General features: G+C 39.7%; 1 protein-coding gene and 1 pseudogene across 8 annotated transcripts in view; one reads left to right on the top strand and one right to left on the bottom strand.

Annotated features, from left to right (window-relative positions):
* LMO7 (LIM domain 7) overlaps positions 1 to 24,057 on the top strand; it is a 217,723-nt gene that overhangs the window by 101,642 nt on the left and 92,024 nt on the right. For 7 of the 8 annotated variants that reach the window (XM_014544074.1, XM_014544082.1, XM_014544078.1 and 4 more), the window contains exon 4: positions 10,796 to 10,902. In XM_014544074.1, the coding sequence (XP_014399560.1) occupies positions 10,796 to 10,902 (107 nt within the window). Of the gene's footprint in view, positions 1 to 10,234; positions 10,291 to 10,795; positions 10,903 to 24,057 lie in introns of those variants that run through there. The other variant, XM_014544076.1, reaches the window with a different exon arrangement.
* Positions 1,550 to 2,431, bottom strand: LOC102252497 (annotated as a pseudogene).

Raw genomic sequence — 24,057 nt, 5'->3', positions numbered from 1 at the left:
AATTTGGAGGTAAGTCTATAGGGAACACTTTGTTAATTGTTCCAACCAAACTCCCATGAAGTGTTTGTTGAAGTATCTCTACTTAACCAGCAGAGAGCATTTTACACACCTTACATTGCTTAAGGGAGAAACACAGATGATGCTGAAACAGTTTTCACCCAGTTATCAGGAAAGAGCCCTGAAGATTTCTTTTTGAAATTCACAAAAATATAGAAAATATGGGCTCCAGCCAGGTAGCTCAGTTGGTTAGAGTGTCTTCCTGATATGCCAAGGTTGTGGGTTTCGATCTCTGGTCAGGGCACATACAAGAAGCAACCAATGAATGCATAAATAAGTACAACAATAAATTGTTCTCTCTCTCTCTCTCTCTCTCTCTCTCTCTCTCTTTCCTCCTCTCCTCATACTCTCCCTCTAGTCCTCTCTTGCTCTCTGTCTCCCTTCCTTTCTCTCTCCCTCTCTCTCTCTCTCTCTCTCTCAGATCAATTATATAATTGGACTGTACTGCAGGGGTTCATGTAGAATGTTATTAGTATGTGTGAAGTTAAATAGGGAGGGGTATACATTTTATTGATCTTCGACTCACTTCTTTTCCCCTTTCCTAGCTCAAGAATGGGATTAGGCTGAACCTACATGTAGTACAGAATACATTTTCAGATCGTTTGGTTGAGTTTTATCTTTTCTGTTCTGTATTTACTCTTCTGTTCAAAACCCTGGGGCACCTGATGCAAGGATATCTCATCTCAGTTAAGAGTAGACATTACAGTTAAACTATCAGAGATGCTCTGCGATGGAGCTGCCCCGTCGGCACTGAGCTGCATTGTTTTCATCCTCCCAGCAAGAACCTTGGAAAAATATTGGCCCGTTTGCTTTTGGCACAGTCACTAGCCTGAGGCGTGCTGCGAAGGGAAAAACACCAGCCTTTCTTAGTTGAAATATAGTTGTTTACATCTGTTTTCGTAAGAGGTGATTAAGACATCTTTTTTGATGGGGGCTACAAGTACTAACCTTCCTTTCAAAGGCTTTAATTTTTGCAAAAGCATTAATGCCCTAGACATACACCTTGTGCCTCTTCCATGTTTTTCTATTCTGTTGGCTCTAGTTTAGTGTCAGAAAGATTAGAAAGGATTGTGTATGCTTGTGCTCACAGTTTCTTAAGAAAACTTATTTCATTCTTAGAGAAATATAACACTTAGTACATACTTTTCCTACAGTGTCAATAGCCTTTGTTTTCTGTCTCCCTCCCTCTCTCTGCCTCTGGCTCACTTTTGCTCTCATTTGCCCTAAAGTTGACAAGTAAAGAGGGAACGGGGTCTTCTAGCAGCGATCCTTGGAGATAGAGGTGCACTCAGTGAGTCCTCACCCCAAAAAAGGTCATAGGCTTACTGGGTTACATCAGCCTAATTATCCCTAAGCGGCCTTGGGTTTTGTGTTTGCTCTTATGTTTTGTTTTGTTGCAGCTGCACCCTATGTGTGATTCCTTGGGCCATTTTCTTCTGTCTATTATTTTTCTTGCTGACCCTGAGCTATGGCTTCCTCCTCAGTTCCCACACTATTCCTTCTTCGTGGTTTTCCCCAGCTTGCCCATGTGGGCCTCTGGGGAAAGAACTGGCCTAAGAACACAAGGTAGCTGAGGCCCATGAGTGAGGACCAGAAGATGTTCTGAAAGTGAGAGAGACACTGGTCGTGCTGCACCCAGTAGGAGACCAGACAGTTAGTGACTCAGCCTGTTAGCATCTGGGTGATCTGGAACAAGGTGATGAACATGGCAAACTTCCGGGGGACTCGGAAACCCATCGCTCACAAGGCCTAGTGAGAGACTATCACGGCGTCATGACACAGCCACCCCGGCAACCATGTCCTTGCAGGAGTCCAGGCGAGCAGGGGCACAGTGATGTGGTGGCACCAGTGCAGGAAGATCAGCTCCTGCTTCCTCAGAATGATGACTATTGTATCTCCTAATTCGGGAGCTTTGCTTAGCCCAAATGCACAAGCCCAAAATTAGCCGTTAGGCCCATTGTAAAAAGTCTGGTCACAAACTGACTGCTTTGGGCCTTTGGTCATCAAAATGTACACCATGTAGACAGCAATCAAGAGCATTAAATGTGCCCAAGACTGCGAGGGTCAGAGGCCAGAGCACTAATGGCTTCCTCAGTTCAAACATGGCTCCTTTGTTCATTAGGTGCCAACTACCCATGATAAAGGCAGCATCCAGAGCAGGAAACAGGAAAGATTTCTTCCAGTTTTCCTGCATCCATTGGATGGCTTCGTTCTCATTGAACTGCTTTTCGCATTCAGATTCTTGTACAGTCAGCACTGATTCATCGGGGCTGATCTTCAGAGTCATTTTGTGTTTTCTGTGCTCCACTCCCAGGGCTCCTCCTCCCAGCTTCCGCCTCCACCCAAGGAGGAAATGAATCTGGAGAGTCTGCATGTCCAACAGCTCTCTCGTGATGCCAGTGCTCCTGGTGCGTGGACCACACGTTGTGTAGCAAGAGGCCAGGGCAGCTGTTCTCCACTTTTTGCATCAGCATCACCTGAGTGCTGACTCTGTACGCTCCCTCTGGTGATTCTGGTATGGCTGACCAGACCGTTATTCTAAAGCAGTGGTTCTCAACCTTCTGGCCCTTTAAATACAGTTCCTCATGTTGTGACCCAACCATAAAATTATTTTCGTTGCTACTTCACTGTAATGTTGCTACTGTTATGAATCGTAATGTAAATATCTGATATGCAGGATGGTCTTAGGTGACCCCTGTGAAAGGGTCGTTCGACCGCCAAAGGGGTCGCGACCCACAGGTTGAGAACCGCTGTTCTAAAGCATGAACTTGGTTCAGTGAACAATGGTGACGCTTGATTGCTGGCACATACTTGCTAACTTTTTGGCACTTTACATTCCAGAGGGAGAGGAGGTAGGGGCTTTGGTGTCCTATCATAAATAGAAAAGGAGCTGAGGTCAGCAAGTCTCTTGGCCTCAGGATAAATTGATCTGTGCTCAGATTCAGAGGAACTGGGCATACTGCACTCTTTTTTAATTGAAAACATCTGACTTTAAGTAGGCATGGAACATAGGACCTCACTGGGAATAACAGGCCAAAGTGGGTGCAGGAAGAACGTGGGATTCGTTGATGGTGAGCACTTCTTGGGGATGCTCTGGCAGCTTTGGTTTAAGGTGTTGCCTGCATGGCCCTCAGGTCACAGCCCTGAGCACAGCTTTGCTGTTTTTCAGAATTGGTTAGGATTTGATCATAATGAAGCCATTTTTTGTTTATGATAGCCCTTGACCTGTACATGCAGGAAACTTTTGCATAAGTGGGTCTCATTGGTTTGATCTCACAAGTAGAGAGTTCCTTGTTTGTTGGAAGTCATCACACTTTTTTTTAGGTCCTTCTAGTAAAAACGAAAGTGACCTTTGGTTGGGTAAGAGCCGCAGGTGGTGTAGTATACACTTTAATGAGGATTTAGTCTTTTGTGTAACAAAATGATTTAATGTGGAAGAGAAAAATGTAGACTGTAATGCTATTTATGTAAATTAGATTACATACATAAATTGACACTTTAAAGGACATTTACATTTTAAGCACATTAGAGAAGGCACCTTTAAAAAAAATAATGTATGGAGATGAAACTTATATAACATAAATTTAGCCATTTTAAGGTGAATAACTCAGTGGCATTTAGAACATTCAGTGTTCAACCACTAAACATTTCCATCACTCCCAAGTAAAACTTCTTACCTATTAAGTGGTTTCTCCCCATTTTATCCTCCCCCGTCCCCACCAACCCTGGCAACCACCAACCTGAATCCTGTCTCTATGAATTTACCTATTATGGATATCCCTCTGAGATTCGACATCAGCTTCATCTTTACATCCCATGTGACCTTTGTGTGTTTCGTTTATTTTGCTTAGTATAATGTTTTAGAGGGTCATCCATGATGTCGCATGTATCATTATTGCATTCTTTTCTATGGCTGAATAATATCCCATTATATAGATATATCGCCCTTTATCCGTTTATCTGTTAATGGACATCTTAGCTGTTACCTCTACCTTTTGACTATTGTGGATAGGGCTATCAATATGCATGTATATTGCATGCCTTAGAGATATGGGTTCAGTTAGAGACCTCTATAATGAGAGCATCACAATAAAGTAAGTTGTGATCTTTTTGTTTGTGGAGGGTCTTGCCTTCAATTTGTAAAAAATGCAACATGTTTGAAGTACAATAAAGCAAAGTGCAATGAAATAAGGTATGCCTGTGCATGTACTTGTTCAAACATCTCACTTTGATTCTTTAGGGGATATATTTAGGGAGAAGGCATCTTTTCATGGAGAGAAGTGAGAGTGAATGAGGGTATGGAGTGAGGAAGAAAATATTTAAAAAAAGAGAGAGAACCTTTATATTGATCGATAAGAGCTTGTTAAAATATGATTAATTCGACTCTGGGCCCCTGACACTCTCAGCTACTTCCACTCCTGATAAAAGAGCAAGGAAACCTGCCTAGACGATGTGGCAATCCATTACTGCATAAGTGCTTTGGGAAGGAAAGTGGAATGAAAGGCTCTGATAGGGCAAGTGTTACTGGACACCTATGTTACCTATGAATCTAGTATTAGAATATTTGTGTTGGCCTCATGTTGTCCTTCTCACAACTTTCTTTTCAAGATTTATAATGGAGATGGGAGTTAAGACTCCCTAGAAATGTATAATTTTGTTCATGTTTAAAACTAGAAAATGCTGGGAGGAAGTAGAACGTATTCCTACATTTGGGGTCAGGAGAATGAGAGTGGGTGGTGCTCTCCCCACCTCCTCTCCTCCTAGAAACGGAGCATTCTAGCACCGGAGGGAGATGGTAGCTTTTGGAGAAGTGATGGGAAACTTGAGTGGGAGGCAAGACTATTAGGATGGCATTAAGAAGGAGATCTTCTGCATTGTGAGTGATTCTTGCTCTAATCTTCAATGTCACTTATTCGCGTCTTAACCCCTTGAAGTTCATGCTCCCTAAGGATTTGCATTAGATTGTCAAATTCTTTGGACTGTTTTTATTATTGCCTTGTTGGAACTCTTTGTAGCATCTGACTCTCCCATCTTGAAACTCTCTTTTCCCTTGTTTTCCATGATCCTATTCACTTCTGCTTTTTCTCTGATTCCTCTGGTTGCTGGGTATGTTTTCTCCCTTCCCTTCCCTTCCCTTCCCCTCTCCTTTCCTTTCCTTTCCTTTCCTTTCCTTTCCTTTCCTTTCCTTTCCTTTCCTTCTTTCCTTTCCTTTCCTTTCCTTCCCTTCCCTTCCCTTCCCTTCCCTTCCCTTCCCTTCCCTTCCCTTCTTTCTTGACTCTTTTTTTAACTGCCTCTTACATATTGGTGTCTGTTCATCCTTCTCTAGCTTTGCTTTTCCTTAGAGGGCTCATTCACATCCTTCATTTCAACTACTACCAATGAGTTTTTGATTCCCCAAACCATATTTTAAGATCAGATACTTTTCATGGGCTCTAACCCCAATGTACCAGTACTATTAGCTGGACATCTCGGTATGGATGTCTGAAACTCAACATCTCTAAAACAGTTTATTTTCTACAAATTAATGACTGTTGTGTATTCTTTATTGTGTAAGTATTGTAGCCAGCTTCTAAAGTGGTCCCAATGATTCTCACCTGGTATTTATTCCCTTTTACCTATAAATTGTGCCTAATAAACTAGGCGATCTGAAAAGATTTCCACGTGGAATGTCAAAGTGCTGTCTGGTCTCCTTCTGCTGATTACAGTAAAGTGCAGGAGAGTGAAGGTTAGGATGATAAACATGACAGGCATAGGAATTGCTGGTTTTGAGGATTATCAGCCTCCTTGGTCAGTTGATGCTAGAATTGAGACATGGCTTTCTGGCAAAGATCAAATTCAGAGCTCTGCCTGGAAAACAAGGTCTAAAGATGAAGCTGATGTGGAATCTCAGAGGGAAGGCAGGGATGGGTGGGTGGGAAGAGATCAACCAAAGAACTGTATGCATATATGCATAACCCATGGACACAGACAATAGGGTGGTGGAGGCCTGGGGTAGGGTGTGGGCGAGGGCAATAAGGGGTCAATGGGAGAAAAAAGGGGACATGTGTAATACTTTCAACAATAAAGATTTAAATTAAAAATAGATGAAGCTGAGGATGTGGCTTTTTACAGATCTTTTAAGATCTTAGAAAGATTCAGAGTGGTGCCTTACAAATTTATCTAGACCAGCAATGGGACTTCCAGAAGCTTAAGGGTGGTGTCCCTCAGTCATCTCTGCAGACCAAGATAGATAAGGTGTTCTTTTGAAGGGATTTGTGGGTGTGCCTTTTTGGTGTATCCAATGAAGTCCAATACCATTCACAGAAGACAGGATATATTTTTTTTAAATATATTTTATTGATTTTTTACAGAGAGGAAGGGAGAGGGATAGAGAGTTAGAAACATCGATGAGAGAGAAACATCGATCAGCTGCCTCCTGCACACCCCCCACTGGGGATGTGCCCGCAACCAAGGTACATGCCCATGACCGGAATCGAACCTGGGACCCATCAGTTCGCAGGTCGACGTTCCATCCACTGAGCCAAACTGGTCAGGGCTAGACAGGATATTTTTGAGAGAATTGTATTTTCAGAAACACCCAAACTTCAACTGAAAGGGAGAGAGGACTGTGAAACTAAGAGACTTATAGTTCCCCAAATTTTAATGGGGAGGAAGCCGACTGAGAAATCTAACACTGCTGCAAACAGAAGCTGCTTTTCAAAGAAATGGAAAAATGATATTCAAGGTGAACCAAGCGTTCAGAGGGTAAAGCAAAAAATGAAGAAGTATTTCCTGGCCTGAAATTCTAATGAGTGGCTCACCCCACTAATCTATGCTTTGCAGGATTTCAGAATTTCAGTGGCATTCATTTCTACACACTTGGAACTGGAGTTACCCTATACCTGTTTTGGGGAGTGGGGCAGGTTAGGTAACTTGTTTTATTAGTTCATTGGCATTTAAGTTGAGAGGAACTGTGCTCAAGGGCTATACTTAAGGAACTATACCTGAGGCACCGCATGAGTACCTGGATCTGATTTAGATGATGCAATTCCAGGTTGTGAGCTCACCTTATAAAGGGATGAGAGTTTTCTGCACCTTGGGAAGGGTTAGTGAGGACATGAATCATTGGAGCCAGAAAGTGAACTATGGTCTCCAATCCCCAGATGGTCCCCCATAATTCTCACCCCCTGCTATTTATATTCTTAGTCCTCCCTACAATGAATAAGGCTGACCTGTGTAACCAGCAGGACAAGAGGCAGTGATGGAGTGTGACTTTCAAAGCTAGGTTATGAGACATTGCAACTTCCATCTTGTTTTCTCTTGGATGGTTCACTCTATCAAGCAGCTCTGTGGAGTTGTCTATTTCCACAAAGAACCGAGGCTTCCTGCCAACAACCAGCCCTGATTTGCCAGCTGTCTGAGGCAGCCACCGTAGGAGCAGCTTCTTCAAGCCTCCAGTCAGCCTTCAGATGACTGCAGCCCCACCTGACATCTGTCTACAACCCAAGAGACCCTCGAGCCACAACCATCAAGTTTAGGCCACTCCCAAATTCCTGACCTTCAGAAACTGTGTGTAATCATAATGTTTATTGTTTTAAGCTGCTGAGTTTTCGGACAACTTGCTCTGCAGCAGTAGATAATCTGTAGAGATACTACAGCAGACTCATATAACTCTGGGAATCTGTAAATTTCTGTGGCTTCCTCCTCTTGCCTCAGTTATTATAGCAAGTACTGTTCCTGACTCATTAATCTCTCTCTAATTTACCCTTCTGCCCTCCACCACACAGCTGTTCATGACTGCCCTCATAATTGATTCAAGGCCAAAGGGTGGAGAGGGGATTTGAGAGAATATGAAAATCTTCAGCCATCCTGCTATTTCTGTTTATGTAGTGTTTGTTTTTATACATAGTTATAGAAGAACTTAAACCTAAAGGAGCTATATCAGATCTCCAGGGATCAGCTTTTTGGGGGGCTTATTTTTAAGAAGCCACCTTTGGTCCTCAAGGTGTAGGAATTACCGATGTTTAGAGCAGGCTTTTGACATGAAGTATTTTATGTAAGCTGGGCTATGAAATATTTGTGTGGAGGGCTGGGTTAGGAGCGGCTGGGCTTCCCTGCCCCTGCAGACACAAGTGTGTGCCCTTGGTAACGGTTTACAGATCCACAAACTAATCACAGAAGCGGAAAATGGGGCCAGAAAGGTTAATATTTCCAAAGCCACATAGTTGGTTGCTGACAGAACTAACTTGGAGTCCTGGCTATCTGTCCAGTGAGATAAGATTTGTTTCAGGTTTGTCCTTTGTTTTTACTTTGTCTTTGTGAGTTGCATGCTTCCCTTTTAATATGTTGAACTGGGTGTGGTTTCTTGATGTTTCATCAGACACGAAAATGTTATAATTTTGTATCTCCCCTTAGGCAACTCTCTGAAATCGCATAAAATAAATTAACAATGGGCTCTAGTCCAGTAAGCATGATTTAGGTTACAATTCTGATTCCAGTCCAACCTGTTCCTACTGCCTAGGACATGGGTTACTTTGTTTATGAAGTTTGTCTGTTTCAAACTTAAAGCATCATCAAATTGTTTAAAAGATTCTGCCTTTTACTGTACAGGCTTTATTTAAAATTAGAATGTATTCCTATTAATTGTATTTTTTCTTTGTCTTCAATGAAGTTTAGTCACGTTATATTTTAAGTGGTTCCTTTCTAAATACTTTGGATGGGTTTTGAGGCATGTGTAGCTTTATCCTTATCAGCCTGTACATATTTGTCAACTGAATGAATGTGATTATGTTTCCATAAAATATGTGAAGAATAATTTTGGCTGTCAGTTACATAGGTTTACTTTTAATTTAACTTTGTTTTAATGTTTTATAACATTTAAAATTTTCAGAACCAAATTGAATTTGTGGGAAGACTTCTTATGGATTATTTTTCCTGGTTGGGTATGAGATTTGCATCTAGGATTTGGGGTACTGGTATACCAAACCACTTACTCTTGTCTGAAGGTCAATCGTAGAACCATGAATTTGAATCATTTGGTAATTACGAATAATATAGTTTCTAGAAATTATGTGAGCTTACCAACAAAATGGCCACTTTTGCTCTCCCTGTAATTTTGCCAAAACGTTATTTCCCTTTTTTTCCCCACATAGGATCATATAAAATGCCTTTAATTGAGCTATTTAACTTGATTATGTGAGCTTACCAACAAAATGGCCACTTTTGCTCCCCCTGTAATTTTGCCAAAACGTTATTTCCCCTTTTTCCATATTGGGTCATATAAAACGCCTTTAATTGAGCTGTTTAACTTTTGACGTATACATTCCTTTAATCTTTGACCTCTTATTTAAAATGAATCATGGATTTGAGCTTTCCCCTAGTTAGCTCACACTGCCTTTTACTGATAGTACACTAGAATAAAGACTTTACAAAGCTTTTTTAAAAAAATGTGCCTGAGTTTCCTAGCAACCAGTATTGCTCTTCTCTTGCTATATATTTTCTTGCCTTTTCCCTAAATCCCCTCACTCTTGACGAATCCAAACTATTAAATTTAGTTCCTTCATCTTTCTCTCTTTATCATTCCCTCCCACTTTGCCATAACATCCTGCCTTCTTTCCCTCTGAGAATGAGCTTCTCAACATGGGAAAGGAGCAGTGGCCTTTCTTCAAGCGCAGCTTGTCTTCTGTCCCTACTTGTCTTGGCCGGCTGTTAGGGAAGGAGGTGAGGTTTCAGGGAGGCTCTGAGGCTCACACCATAGACGTGGAGTTGCCAGCACGTGTAAGTGGACAGACGTGTGTTGGCAAGCGAGGAGGCTGTTCTCTTGCCTGAGAACCCTAACAAAGTGAAGGTCAAGAGTTCACGTGGGATCATCACAAGTTCAACCCCGTAAAGGGTTTTCTTAGGAAGAGTAGAGGTGGACGAAAGCTCATGCTAATTCTGCTCACCAAGTACGTGTCTCTGAAATGCAGCCGACTGTAGCATAGAATATACTGTAGTCAGTGTCTGTGTAGCAGTTCATGTAAATGGAAAGCATTCGCTTGTAAATGGATGGTTTGGGCTTTGAAATTAGATATGAGGACAACCTAGATTTTTATTTTTTTGGAGGCAGTTCCTGAGGCAGGTTGCAGGGCGTTGAGTAATGTGCCACACCTAAACTATGTGACTTAGCCAATGAAAGCTAGGCTTCTCCTGGGTCCTATAGTATGGTTTCCCTGTCCGTCAAGAGCCGGCTCAGCAACCAAACCCAGATTCCAGGTGTGGTATTCCACAGTCTTTCTGTAATTTGTAATCATAGAAACAGAATGTTCCTCCTCTTATTTCCTCCCTGCCAACAGTTTCTGGGTGGGTGAATGTCAGTAGCTGGAGTTATTTTTAAAGAGGAGAGGTGAGGCTTGTCGTGCAAAGCTGGGAAGAGGGCGTTTGTTTGCAGAGCAGAGCTGACATCAAAGTGTAGATTACTGCTCAGTGGCTAGGCACTTGTCCTGTAACAGGTAATGTTTAACGTGCCAGTCACAGAGATCACAGAAACGGCGTATGCCGGTGATAGCACCACCGTTTATGCTCTGGAGGACTGAAAGGCTATACATGCCCGTGTATTTTTTTTTTTTTAAATACATGTATTCATCGGTCTTGCTGTCTCCTTTTTTTGCTGGCTGTCATTGGACTTTGAAGCTTGGAAGTTGTATCATAAAAATTTTGTAACCTTTGTCTGAGACAGAGCTCTGGGCTAAGCAATCACTTTCCACTTTTTTTTTCACAGGATAATATAAACGTTTTTTTGAAAGCTTGTGAACAGATTGGATTGAAAGAAGCCCAGCTTTTCCATCCTGGGGATCTACAGGATTTATCAAATCGAGTCACTGTCAAGTAAGTTTCACTGGCTGCTTATATATTTTTTTAAATGTAGGGCTTTGTGGCTTAAGTGAAAAGAATTCCCGAGAGTTCCTGGTTACTGAAAGATCGTTTCTCTCTCTGTCTTCCTCTGTTCTCTTTCCAAAATAGGCTACTTAAAAAAATAGCATGGGGACTGAGACTGGGAAGCTCTCTGTAATCGATAACAAGCCATGGTCTTATTTTAAATCTCCCTGCTAACCGAAATGGCAGTTTATATTTGAATGCTTGTCCAGCCTGGTGGTGTTCAGTTGCTAATGGTGACGCTACTTGTTATACTTATAAAGCTAATTTAAAAGTTATGTAAGAACTTGCAGAGTAAAAATACTTATTTAAAGATAGTTTTTATATGTTTGGAATTGAGACCTAACTGATAACATAAAAATGAGAGAGGGACAGTGATAAAGCAGAGATGCCTAGGACCAGCAAGCAAAGCTTACCTTGTTAATTGTGGCTGGTTTCTAAAAAATGAACTGTTTTAATAGTATGGATGAGAAAGTGAAAGTGAGGGGCGGTGAAAACGTGTGCAGGTGATGCTGTTGGGTTTTAGGTGGAAAATGGTGTTCATGTGTTCATATGATTTTGGGAAATCTGGTTTTGAGCTTCTTGTGAGATTTCTTTCCCTATAAATCTGCTTTCGGTGAATCAGAATAAACTCCTATTATCAGATAAATGTGACAGGAAAATGATTTAATTTTGTAATGATGACCACCTCTTTATATTATGGCTCTTAAACCTAATAAACATTTTTTTCCCAAGGAAGAAAAATAGAATAAAGTATTTATCTATAGCAATAATATAAATGGAAAAAATTAGTTTCTATGATTTCAAACGAAGATTTAGTTTATGTGGTTAATATCCCTGTTGTAGTACCTTCAATGATTATTAAAAAATTGACTGTAAAATCTTAAATGGGAACATTTTTTTCTAAAGAAAAGTAACCCTGTATATACATATCTTTTAGAAGTATAACCTAAAATCCCAGGTAGGATTAATCTCTTCAGAGCCTAACAATACATATTTTTAAATGAACAAGCCATTTGAACCTATATGCTTTGAGTTCTGTTGAATACGCATTTCTAAGCTACAGAGCAATGATATGTGCATGGCAGGGATGCAATGGTTTGCATTTCTGATTAATTCTGACTCATTGAAGTAGTTGATTGATCCTAAGTTTCAGTGTCAGTGTGGTGTTTTTACTTCTGCAGTATGTGGGGTCATGTTTAATTTCCTTGAACAATAACGTTGGAAAAACTTGTTTTATTTTTCCTAATTGTCATTCTCTCATAAGACCTATCTGATGGGCAAAGAGATTTTTGACTTGGAAATTCTTTTTAAGCTGTCGCTGTCGAATGTCTTTTCCCCTTAAAATCATACTGTTTTGAAACTGGATAGCCGATGTTTGAGTAGGCTGGGGACTAGGCAAAACTTGTTTGTTGGCTCCTAGTTCCAAGGGTGCTCTGAGCAAATCTTGCCCTGGAGCCTTGTGGAATGTTGGGTCTAAAGTGTTTGGGAAAAATCATATCTGGGCCCAGGTATCAGTGAAGTTACTGACAAACTGAAACCAGAGGTCACAGTTACAGCTGTAGTAGGAAGTATGCAGAACAACTTGTTTCAGTTGAAACCACAAGGCCATAAAACTAAGGTGTGCCTGAGGAGTACTGGCCAGATCCCCCGAGGGAGAACAGTTCCCCTGACCACTCCATCTTGTTGGGACTGGAGCGGCACCGGCGTCCACCCTGGGTCTGCTGAGATGGAATCAGGGGGTTAGGAAACACTGGCATATGGCTTATTAAACAATGTTGGCCACAGATATTATGCCCTGAGATAGCATTCTGAGGAAGCAGGTTTAAAGGAAAGCAAATGATTGCTTAACTAAATAGTAATGCATTTCTTTTTAGTTTTTGTTCTTATGTAATGTGGAGTCTCCAGTTGGTCAAATCCTGCCCTATTCTTATTATAGATTAAAGGACTTGGAGTTGGTTAGACTGATGGTTCTCAGCTCGGGGCAGCTTTGTCCCCCATGAGATACTTGGCAAGACCTGGAGATACTTAGGGTTGATGGGGGGGGGGGGGGGGGGGGGGGGGGGGTGGGGAGGTGCTACTGGCATTTAGTGTGTCAGGAATGCTACTAAATGTTCTTTAGTGAACAGAGCAGTCCCCATAACAAAATTTCTGGTCCCAAATATCAGTGGCGCTAAGGTTGAGAAACCCTGACTTAGACTTGGAGTTCCTTACTTATTTCTAGTCTGCCAGCAAGATAACCATGTGGGCAGGAAGGATGCTGATCGACAGTCTTGCTAAAATGTAACTTTTTACTGATTAACATATAATAATTTATATATTTCTGTGCTAGTATGTTTGTCCATCTAAAATGGAAGGATTACTATAATTTGCGTGCAGTTATGTGAGTACTTTGGCATTAGTTTGCTCATCTGTATACATTAAAATTAGCAAAGATATGGCAAAATATTTGATTATTTTAAATGCTCTATAAAAATTCAATGTCTAAGACTGCATTAACAGTTCATAGACCTGCCGTTGGTCTTGCTGCAAGTACAATCTAAGATATATATTTGTGTGACATACTGAGAGGAAAGAGCAGTTTATTCTCTCCACATTGGCACATGGGAGGCGTTTTTTGTTAATGGACAGGAGTGTTAAAAACATAGTGGCATATGGAGCCTAGGAGAGTTGTGTGTGGTGAGAATGTGTAGCAGGAGCAATCAATTTAAAGATCCTTTGCCAGTGAGTAATGTCGATAATCCAGACCCTAACCATAAACCCTAACTTTCCAGCAATTTGAGATTTACAATTTAATTTGCAATAACAACGTTGTACCAGTCAAATCGAACTAGAGTATTCTTCATTTTCCTGTAATTATACATATTAATATGTGACATAATTTTCTTTAAATATGCATAGTAACATGGGATCTAACTTTCTAAATGGATTATTTTACTTCTTGCAAGATGTAGTTTAAATTTTTCCAAGTATGTTTGAATTATTGTATTTACTTTGGGATTCATGTATTCCATTGGTACTTTTAATTTTGACATCCCTGACTTTAATGGGTAGAATACATCTTTACTACTTTTCTTCCCAAAAGGCTAATACATAAATTTGTGACTTCATCTCCATGAATGGTACATTGAAGTTAAACTTTTCCTAGTGGTTTTTTGAGATGTTTACATCCAGATGTTTACTGAGGCCATGACATTTACCTTCTGTACTAATGAATAGCTGCATCATTATTATAAACCATGTTGTATGTTCACACTAAACTCAGAAGCAAACACAACCCACAGAGAAGAGGTGGTGTGACTCCCACTTCGCTGTGCCTGCACACTCTCTATAGAAGGCCTGAACATTAAAGGTTTTGATTTTATGTACAGCAACTTGACTCATAAACTAAGTCCTGTATTTAAACCATTGCTCTAAACAATTATATTGAAAATTTTAAGCTGAGAATTTGACATATTTTCAACATGTTTTTTTCTGTCTACTTATCATTCCAATCCAGTTTTTAGCACTTCTTAGATACATTCTGTTCATTATGCAGTTACAGGATGGCAGTGTTTTTGAACACAATATTTCAGTCATGCAAAGAAAAATTCTTTTCTAGTACACTCTTTCATTATTTAGGGTATTAATATTAGGTTTAAAATGTAACTTTAAATGTTGATATTGACTGATTTTTTTTAAAAAGGTCTATTTATCAAATGGAGGGTACAGAAATGAAAAATCTTTTTATTTATTTATTTATTTTTACACATGCTGGTTGCCAAAGGAATAGTAATTGGAAACAAAACTAGTGTTAACATATTGCCTTCGTGAAAATAAGGGAGGCTCAAAATTGTATTTTAAGGATTTAACTGTTCTCTAAAGCCTCAAAAAGGTGCTTGATTTTAAGGCAATACTGTAAGGTTATTTCTTAGCAATTGGGTTCCCAGATGGCACACTGTTAGCAGTCTGCCAAATTGGGCTTGAGATATTAATGTGTTTATGTGTATTGATTAAGATTTTTATTCTTGTAGGTAAAAATGCAGCTACTTTGATGTAATTTCTACTTTTTTTCTGACTTAAACCTGGTTTTACATTTTTTTCATGTCTTTCAAAGGAGCTTCTCGACATCTTAATCTTTTTTTTTTTTTTTAAGTAAACTTCATAGTATCCAAACTTGGATCTGTAACTTGAGCATGGGAACTTCCACCTGTCAATTCATGTTACTATTTTAGGATGTGCTCTTCCTCCCAAGCAATTGGGAGAGAGTAAAACAGAAAGGAAGTTTGCTGCACCACACGCATCTCTATCCCACCCAGTCCTCCTTTGGTGTTAGGTAGGTGCTGAAAGGGGAATGTTAACTCTGTTGGGTTGCCAAAGTCTCTGTTTAACGCCAGCAGTGCAAAGGGAAAGCCATGTTTTCAAATGTTCTTTAATTGCAAAGTTGGAATATCTAAGAGTCAGCTTAGCTTCAGAGAAAGGTTGTGGGAGTGAGGCAGGTCTATTCCTGGGACAGACTGTAGAATAACTAAAGTTTTATCTGGTATTTGTTTCTCTCCATTTCTAGTTCTTAATTTATTTCTTGGACAGATAAACAAGTTTCTGGATACCAGCTCTCCTTCAGCTCTCTACTTTCTCCACGTTATGGACTTTTCTGGGCAGGGTCTTTACCTTCACAAGGAACCCGACTTGTATTTATTGCTCCAAAGGGTCTCACCTGGGGGCTCATCTGATTTAGAGTTATGAGTCAGTTCATGGGAGAATTTAGAATTTGCTTCTCCTGACCAGATAGCGTTTGTTTTATAGCAACGTCTTTCAAAAAGGGTTAAACCGAACAGAGAGATGTTTTCGTTGTGAAGAGAGTCTTCTGTTTTTCAGATTTCCTGTAGGGATTCTTGTCTTTCTAGTTATCACCTATAGGGCTGCCTATGTTGAATTACTCAAAGTTTTAATAATAACGTGCACTATAATATCTGTAATCTAGTCAGTCATTTTCGAAAATGACAGCTTCACCAGTGACTAGAGGTGCTAAGCATTGTTTTTCTGAGTGTCATGCTGTATTCTGGTCTGATGTAGTTGATTGTGTGAGGATATACGTGTGAGGTATGTGTCCTCACATCTATTTCCAGAGCTACAGAGTAGTAAATGGCACTTAATGCAGGAAGGGGAGATTTGGGTTTCAGAGAAATCATTCACTTGTTTGTCGTATGAGCATTGATTCAGCGTCTTCTCTGTGGCATATACTTACACAGATATACGTAAGATGGGATCCTGCCTTTGGTGAGCTTTCCATTATAACTGAGGAAATGTCCCCATAAATTCACAGTTAGAATACTTTGTGTTAAGATAAATGCACAGGTTCTCTGGGAATATGGAGTTGAACAAGCATTTCAACTTTTTAATCAGGGAACACTTTCCATTGAAAGTGACATTGGTTTCTCCTCCGGACTTTGGAGCACTCACTGTGTTCATCTACATCTAATTCTTCCCTAGGCTTGAAACTAGCCGAGAACAAGGACAGTACATCATTCCCTTTATCTCCTTAGTCTCTGACACTTTAAGTGTTAAATGTGTATTTGAAAATTATATTTTCATTACAAAGATTTCCTGGAGGTTTTAGAATAGGCTTTGAACATGAGCACTGGTTTTTCCTTGCCAAGCCTTCCACTTTCTATTCTCATCTTTCATAATTGCAAAGCAGATCTGGTAAAGCAGTCATTGAACTTTTGGTTTTGGTTGCCTTTCCCTTATCATTTCAGAATAATGATAGGGCGGGCAGACTGCAACATAATCTAAAATTTACACAATCTAAAAGAATGTGTCTCCTCTCAGTGTGTGAGTAATAAATAAAATTGGAACTTCGGACCATGCGCTTCTCAAATGGTGCACATTTTAATCTTTATGTTGATATGCAAATGATAAATACTAATAGTGTTTTAGAAACATTTGATTCTTTTTTTAAAATTGATTTTTAGAGAGAGGAAGAGAGAGCACGTGCATGCGCACGAGAGAGAGAGAGAGAGAGAGAGAGAGAGAGAGAGAGATTGAGAGAGAAACATTGACTCATTGCCTCCCACACACACCCTGACCGGAATCAAACCTGCCACTTTTTGCTGTATGGGAGGATGCTCCAACCAGCTGAGCCACACTGGCTAGGGCTAGAAACATTTTAATGTTTTCATATCATCACCAATCAGTTTTCATTTTGTGAAATTAATCTACATTCATGTTTAAGACTTTTGGGTGGAAAAATATGATGGTTATATAGGTAGTTGAAGTATCATGTAGAAACTCAAGGACAAGGAATAGAAAATTTTAACAGCAGGAACTTATAATAGAGGTGGCTTCTTAATGAGGAAACATTAAAATTTAATGAAATTTACCAACAAGTTTACAGTAAGCCTTCCAAGTTTACAGAAGTTCCTTCCAAAGTCAAGATACCTGCCTTGTTACCTCTTACCTTAGCCTAGCATTAAACATCAAAGCCCTGCCACCTTCCCCCCTCCCCTCCAAAAAAGCCACAAATTACCTTGGACTTTGTCATGATAAAAACTATTTTAAGTGCCCTAGTCATTGTGGTTCAGTTGGTTGCAACTTTGATTCCAGGTCGGGCACATACCTAGGTTGCAGGTTCTATCCCTGGCCGGGGCGCATGCGGGAGGCAACTGATGGATATTTTTCTCTCACATTGATGCTTGTCTCTCTCTTTCTCCCCCTTCCCCTTCTCTAAAATCAGCAAGCATATCCTCAGGTGAGGATTAAAAAAAAAAAGAATATAACTGAGCAGATTTCTTAAGCATTCATTTGAACTGTTTGTCTACTCCCCACAGGATGGAACAAGGAGTTCGGCTAGAGTTTAGTTGATGTGCATCAGTTGTCATTAACAGATAAGCATCTTGGGTGAGAGCAGGGTTTTAGGTGTCTGTGAACATGGGTTTACAACTCCCATCCCATTCAGTCACGTGGTGGCTGAAAGGCTAAGAAAGGTTATTTTCCTCCCTGTGATCACTCTGCTTCTCAGTGAACAAAGCTATAGTTGCTGCTCTCTTGGAGCTTTGCAAATAATACCTTCCGGGGTATAGCCCTGCCTCACACGGATGTTGTAATGACTACACAAAGACAGGTATGTGAAGTGTATAGCACTAGGCATATAGTAGTGCTCAATAAATGATTTGAATTATCATTCTGATCATTTTCATAATTTGGCTTTCTCTTCTTGACCTTATAAAGATGTATTCCCTGTAGAAGAGCATGTAAGAAAAGGATCTGGCCTCTGGCTCCTTAAATTATGATGATGAACTATAGGCTCTTTATTTTTAGGGGACTTTAGGCTATTTAAACTTCTCTCCATATAATTGGGAGCAGATACTAAAACAGATACATTTTTCTGACATTTTTATGTTTAGTCAGCCTTTTGCAATTTACCTATTTTGTTAGCCTAGCAAAGCAGGAAACCAGAGAATAGACATTTAGGTTCTTTGCTCTTGCCCATGTGTATGTAGAACCAATACAGTTTGTTTGTTTTTTGAGACCTCAACATGTTGTGTATTTTCTGACATATTATAAATATTTTAATTTGACTTGGATCTGTTTCTTTTAACAAGTTGTTTATTTCCATACTTATAAAAGAGAAAACAACAAACAAACAAAACCCCAAAACACTTTCATGAAACCACACCCAATCAGTCTACAACAAACCCAAATCTAAGACTTCACTTGGTTTTTTAATGTATATATTTTATTATCCCATTTTCCTCCTGTCATTTCAGTCATGAGGAGGCTATATATATCCTTCAGGTAGGCAAGAGCACACGCTCTTCTCTAAAAGGCTTTTGCAGGGCTTATGAATTATTCTTTTTGGAATAAGTGTTCGTAATCTGCCCTGACTGACCTCCAGTGTGCATTGCCGCCATGGTTTCTGGGCAGAAGACTTAACTGCTCCTTCTGGGTGTCCCCATCTATTTTGTCCATCAAAAGACCACTACACGAACGACATAAAAATGTCTTTTAGATAATACTATCAACATCTGGTTTTTACCCAGGGCACTAAAAAGTTATAAATAGCAATAGGCACTGTTTGTGAGGTCAAAGGCTTGCTTGTTCTTTGTTTCCAGTTGTACTTGTCTACAGTGAAAAAAAATGTCAAACTAGGTAGTATACTTGTGTTAATGTGATTTGATATTACATTATAATTTGATTTTTTTCCCTTTGAAAAAGTAGAGCCTATCAGATGTTAAATAGACTATGTAAAAGTTTATTCACTATTTATTGCTTATTTTTAAAACTTTGGGTTAATGAAGTAGCTCTGTTTGGGGGGTAATTGCCCTGGTATAATTCCTGTCTTGGTGAGCAGCATCCAAGGTGGAATTGGTTGCTGATGGACTTAGTCTCCATCCTCAGAGAGACATACCTTTCTGAGTATCCCTACTGAACCAGGTGGGTGGGGTGCTGTGTCATCACTTTTTTTCTTCTGAAACGCTTAGTACCATTGAATTAGACACAAAATATGTACAGTAAACCCATGAAAACATGTTCCAATAGTGTTAGTGAGAGACCATTAATTTTAGGGACACATAAAAAGTAAATTTGCCATATAAATAACCCACTTTAATGTTATTCTTAAATGTAAGTGATAGTGTTATAAAATTCCATTAAAAGGGAGTAGATTAAAAACATGCTTTGAATGAGCTTCAGGTTAGCCAGTTTTTCATAAGTTAAAAAAGGAAAAAGTGGGGGATCCAGTCAGCTGGGCGAAGCAGCTGCTTTGAATTAAGCTCTGTTTACAGTAACCGCTATCAACTTAACAAGGGTTTGCTCAGGGCTTTGAGTGATTTGGGGGAGAAATCCCTAAATAAATATTAAATATCACTGTTAACACATTTCACTATTCCATTACATTATCATAATAATGATGGCTGCTAGATTTTTTTGGAAAAGCTTTTGTTCTGCATTTTTTTCTTTTCCATTTACTGAGATATGGGAATAATCTTCCACTTTTGGAGTCAGGAAAGGGGTAAAACAGTTAGTGTATCTGGGTAAACACTTTGGCTGATGTTACTAGAACTTCTTTTGGCTTAATATGGAAAAGGGAAAATCCCTGCCGGGTAGTTATTATCTCGTGCTTTATTTTGTGTTTAGTAGTGTGCATTCACCTTCAAAATATTGTCCAATAGAGAGCACACACGTTAAAAAAGAACATATGTGAAAATTTGTGTAAGGCCTCAAAGAATTTTGTATTAGGCACCAATCTGAAGAGACCTTGGATCCTTGGTTATCTTGGTGAAGAATTCATTTCACCAAAGGGGTTTTGGTCTGTGACTTGGAGGGTAAATAGGAATAATATGATAATTAAATATGGGTGCCCAGAGCATGCCTTTCCCAGATTACTAAGAAATAGAGCTCTGTGTGTTTTCTCAGCATTCCCATTCTCCTTTCATTCTACTTACAAGAAAGAGGCAGGAAAAACGTCTTTTTAATTAAAGACTGACATCAATTGATGTAAACCTTGGGCTGCTGGGACCAGAAATGACTGCTTCTAGGGCAGATAGAAGCAGCACAGTCCTGACAGTGGGGGTGGAGGTGGGCATGTGAAGCTAACATAGGGGTATTGAATCATCTCACCTGAAGACCTTTTTTAAAAAAAAGTTTTAAAAATTGATTTCAGAGAGATGAAGGGAGAGGGAGGGAGATAGAAACATCAATGATGAGAGAGAATCATTGATCGGCTGCCTCCTGCCCGCTCCCCATGGGGATTGAGCCTGCAACCTGGGCATGTGCCCTGTCTGGGAATGAAACCCCAACCTCCTGATACATGGGTCGACGCTCAACCACTGAGCTACCCTGGCTGGGCACCTGTAGACCTTTTACCTTGTGGCTTATCAGTGGAATTCATTGGGTATTTAATATTCACCAGGTATAGATCCTGAATCCTGGGTGGGTATAAGAGTAATAAGACCTTCTCCTTTCCCGTCACCCAGTGGAGAAGATGAAAAGCTTTCTGGAGCTGTAATGTTTTATGTTTCAAGGAGCATCGTAATGATTTCTAGTTCACAACTCTAAGGAAATGCTGGAGTGATGAATAGCAGCGAGGTGGGGAAATCACTGGACTAGGTGCCAGAGTGTGTCAGAGGGACTCCTGTCACTGCTGTTATATCAGGTTTAGACAACCTGGATGTAAGGGCTGGCAGGCACTGGCAGGGGTTTTACAGTAGTTATTTCTACTTTAGTAACAGCCCAGCCCTGTTAGTTCCATTTTGCTGCAGATACTTGAAATGAAAAGAGAAGAGTAACTTGCCTTATATAATCTTGGGTGAGTAATAGAGCTAGGATTTTATTTTGGGTGGGTGGGGCTTAGCCTACAAAGCCGGGACTCCTTCCACTGTATTGTCAAAGAGATTTAAGCAACCTTAAAAAAACTGACTGAAATTCTTTCTAGTGCGATGCAGCTGAAATTGTCATGAGTTGCTTTTAAATCAGGCCAGCTATACCCAAAATGGATGTGATTATAATTGATATTACCCCATTTGATACATGGCAAATATCTTTGCATTATGATTTTAAAATGCTTTTCCTACTTTGTGAACTAAGTAACTATAAATGAACATACAATATGCCTCCAAATCTAAGATCAGTGATTCCGAGACCTCCTAATTTTAGGAATGTTAAATGAACACATGTGTGCCTCAGAATAGAAATAGGCTACATGTGTGGTCTTAAAACACTGGCTAGTTGAGAAATAACAGAGTGCAGTATTTGGACTTTATTGCAATGTGTACATATGCCTTGATAGGTTTTATGACTGTCGTGCAGATATTTATAACTGTTCAATTATATTTGCCATGCTAATGGAGCATTCCTGTCAGATGACGAAGATTGCAAACCTTCCTAATCTAAATTGCCCAGAATCATACCAATCATATATAGCATTGGCGTGGAACCTATCTTTAAAAATAGAACTGGTGCCCTAGCCAGTTTGGCTCAGGGGTTAGAGTGTTGGCCTGTTGGGTTTGATTCCTGTCAAAGGGCATGTACCTCGGTTGCAGGCTCAGTCCCTGGGTGTGTGCGGGAGGCAACCAATCGATGTGTCTCTATCATGTTGATGTTTCTCTGTCTCTCCCTCTCCCTCTTATTCTTTCTAAAAAAAAAATCAGTGGAAAAAATATCCTTGGGTGAAGATTAACAATAAAAAATATAACTGGTAAATATATGGAATAATTTCTTATTTCCCAGCTTTTGATTCTCTATTTTACTTAATATTGTTAAAACCAAACTAAACCATGATTCTCTCCTCAAAACTTCATTGGCTGGGAATAAGTACTTATTCAAAAAATATAAAATGGGTTGTTATTTTTGTTACAATTTAGGTCATTATATATTACATTCCATACAAAGACTTAATGCTACTTTGAAATCTTGTTTGAAGCCCAAACTATAAGCAAAAAGATAAGTTGTAGTCATGTTACATAGTGTATTAGACAATAAAAATTAATTCAGTACATGGTGCAAAGTTCTGCAATCAGTGTAGCCATTGGAGGGTTTGAAACAGGTGGTAAGCATAGAGCATCAAGTGTAACAATAAATAGCACCGTCTAATTCCAGTAAGATGAAACTCCTCTTTCATTGCACATCTGATAGTGACTCAGAAAAGCAAAGTCCAAGAAATGACTCAAGCACAGAAACACTTTAAGAATTTCTTTACCAAGACTTACAATGAATGGAGTGACCATGTCTTCTCTTACCAAGTCATTGGAAACTATTTCCTGGTAGTGGTTAAATGTAGACCATCAGAAATGGTTGCCTTTCATTACGAGGAAGAGAAATGTATTAAAATTATGGATGTGTTGTTTAGAGAACCAAAGACACATGAAACTAATAGGAGCCCAAGATAGGAACATAGTGGAAGAACACAAACAAGGACAATTCTTTTAGATGCAATAACAGAACACAGTTGTTTTAAGGCTGTAAAATATGTAAAAGGAGGGAAAAATACTGCTTTTGAGAGTGGGAGTGGAGGAGAGTGGAAAGCAAATGACACTTGAATGGTTTGCTTACTGCCTTGTGTAATATTACAACCATGTTAGAAGATAGGGTGGTTGCCTGAATTTACAGATATGGAAGCTGAAAGGCTCAGTGGTTTGCTCAAGGTCACATGCCTAGTGCAAGTGGGAACCCTTATTATGACCCCAAGCCCACTGTTGTTTTCGTTATAAAACTCAGCCTCTAAGTGTATCCTAATGAAAGATAACAAGATTGGATGAAGGAATTCTTTAACATGTTAATGTGTATCTGTCAGACCTGAATTCCATGAAGTTGGTTGTGCAGAATGTAAGTTCTGAAGATACAGAGGATTTTGTCATTTTTAGAAACTATGGGTGAGAGATTACCCAAACTTTGAGAGTTAGAATTCTTTTTAAAAAAATATATATTTTATTGATTTTTTTACAGAGAGGAAGGGAGAAGGATAGAGAGAGAAACATCAATGAGAGAGAAACATTGATCAGCTGCCTCCTGCACACCTCCTACTGGGGATGTGCCCGCAACCAAGGTACATGCCCTTGACCAGAATCGAACCTGGGACCTTTCAGTCCTCAGGCCAACGCTCTATCCACTGAGCCAAACTGGTTAGGGCAAGAGAGTTAGAATTCTTTAAACAAGTGTTTCTCAAACATCAATGTACACGTAAAGCTCCTTGGGATCTGGTTCAAATGGAGATTCACATTCATCAGGTCTGGGCAGGGCTGGGATTGTGTATTTCCAGCAAGCTTCCAGGTCATGCCAGTGAGGAACACACTATGAGCTACAAGGATTTAAGCAATAAACAATAGTGATCATAAATTAAAGTAAAAGCATGTATTTCAGATATTTTGTAAATAAAGTTGCTTGATCTATAGAAAGCACACATTAGTGATCACATACAGGAGTGAGGGTTTAACAAAGGGATTGGGGAAGATGTCAGGCTTGAGTGTGGACCTAAAAGCTGAGTAGGATTTGCGTGAGAAGCGGAAGACCTGTGCAAGAAGATTGGCACATCCAAAGGCACAGAGGCGCGAAGTTCTGGTCCCATATTTTACAGATCCTCTTAGATGTAAAGCAATGAGTAAAGCCAATAAGGTAGCCACTCTTGAGGAC

This window comes from Myotis brandtii, unplaced genomic scaffold, assembly GCF_000412655.1.
Source record: "Myotis brandtii unplaced genomic scaffold, ASM41265v1 scaffold350, whole genome shotgun sequence".
Taxonomy (NCBI): domain Eukaryota; kingdom Metazoa; phylum Chordata; class Mammalia; order Chiroptera; family Vespertilionidae; genus Myotis; species Myotis brandtii.
This window is presented reverse-complemented; position numbering and strand designations above follow the sequence as displayed.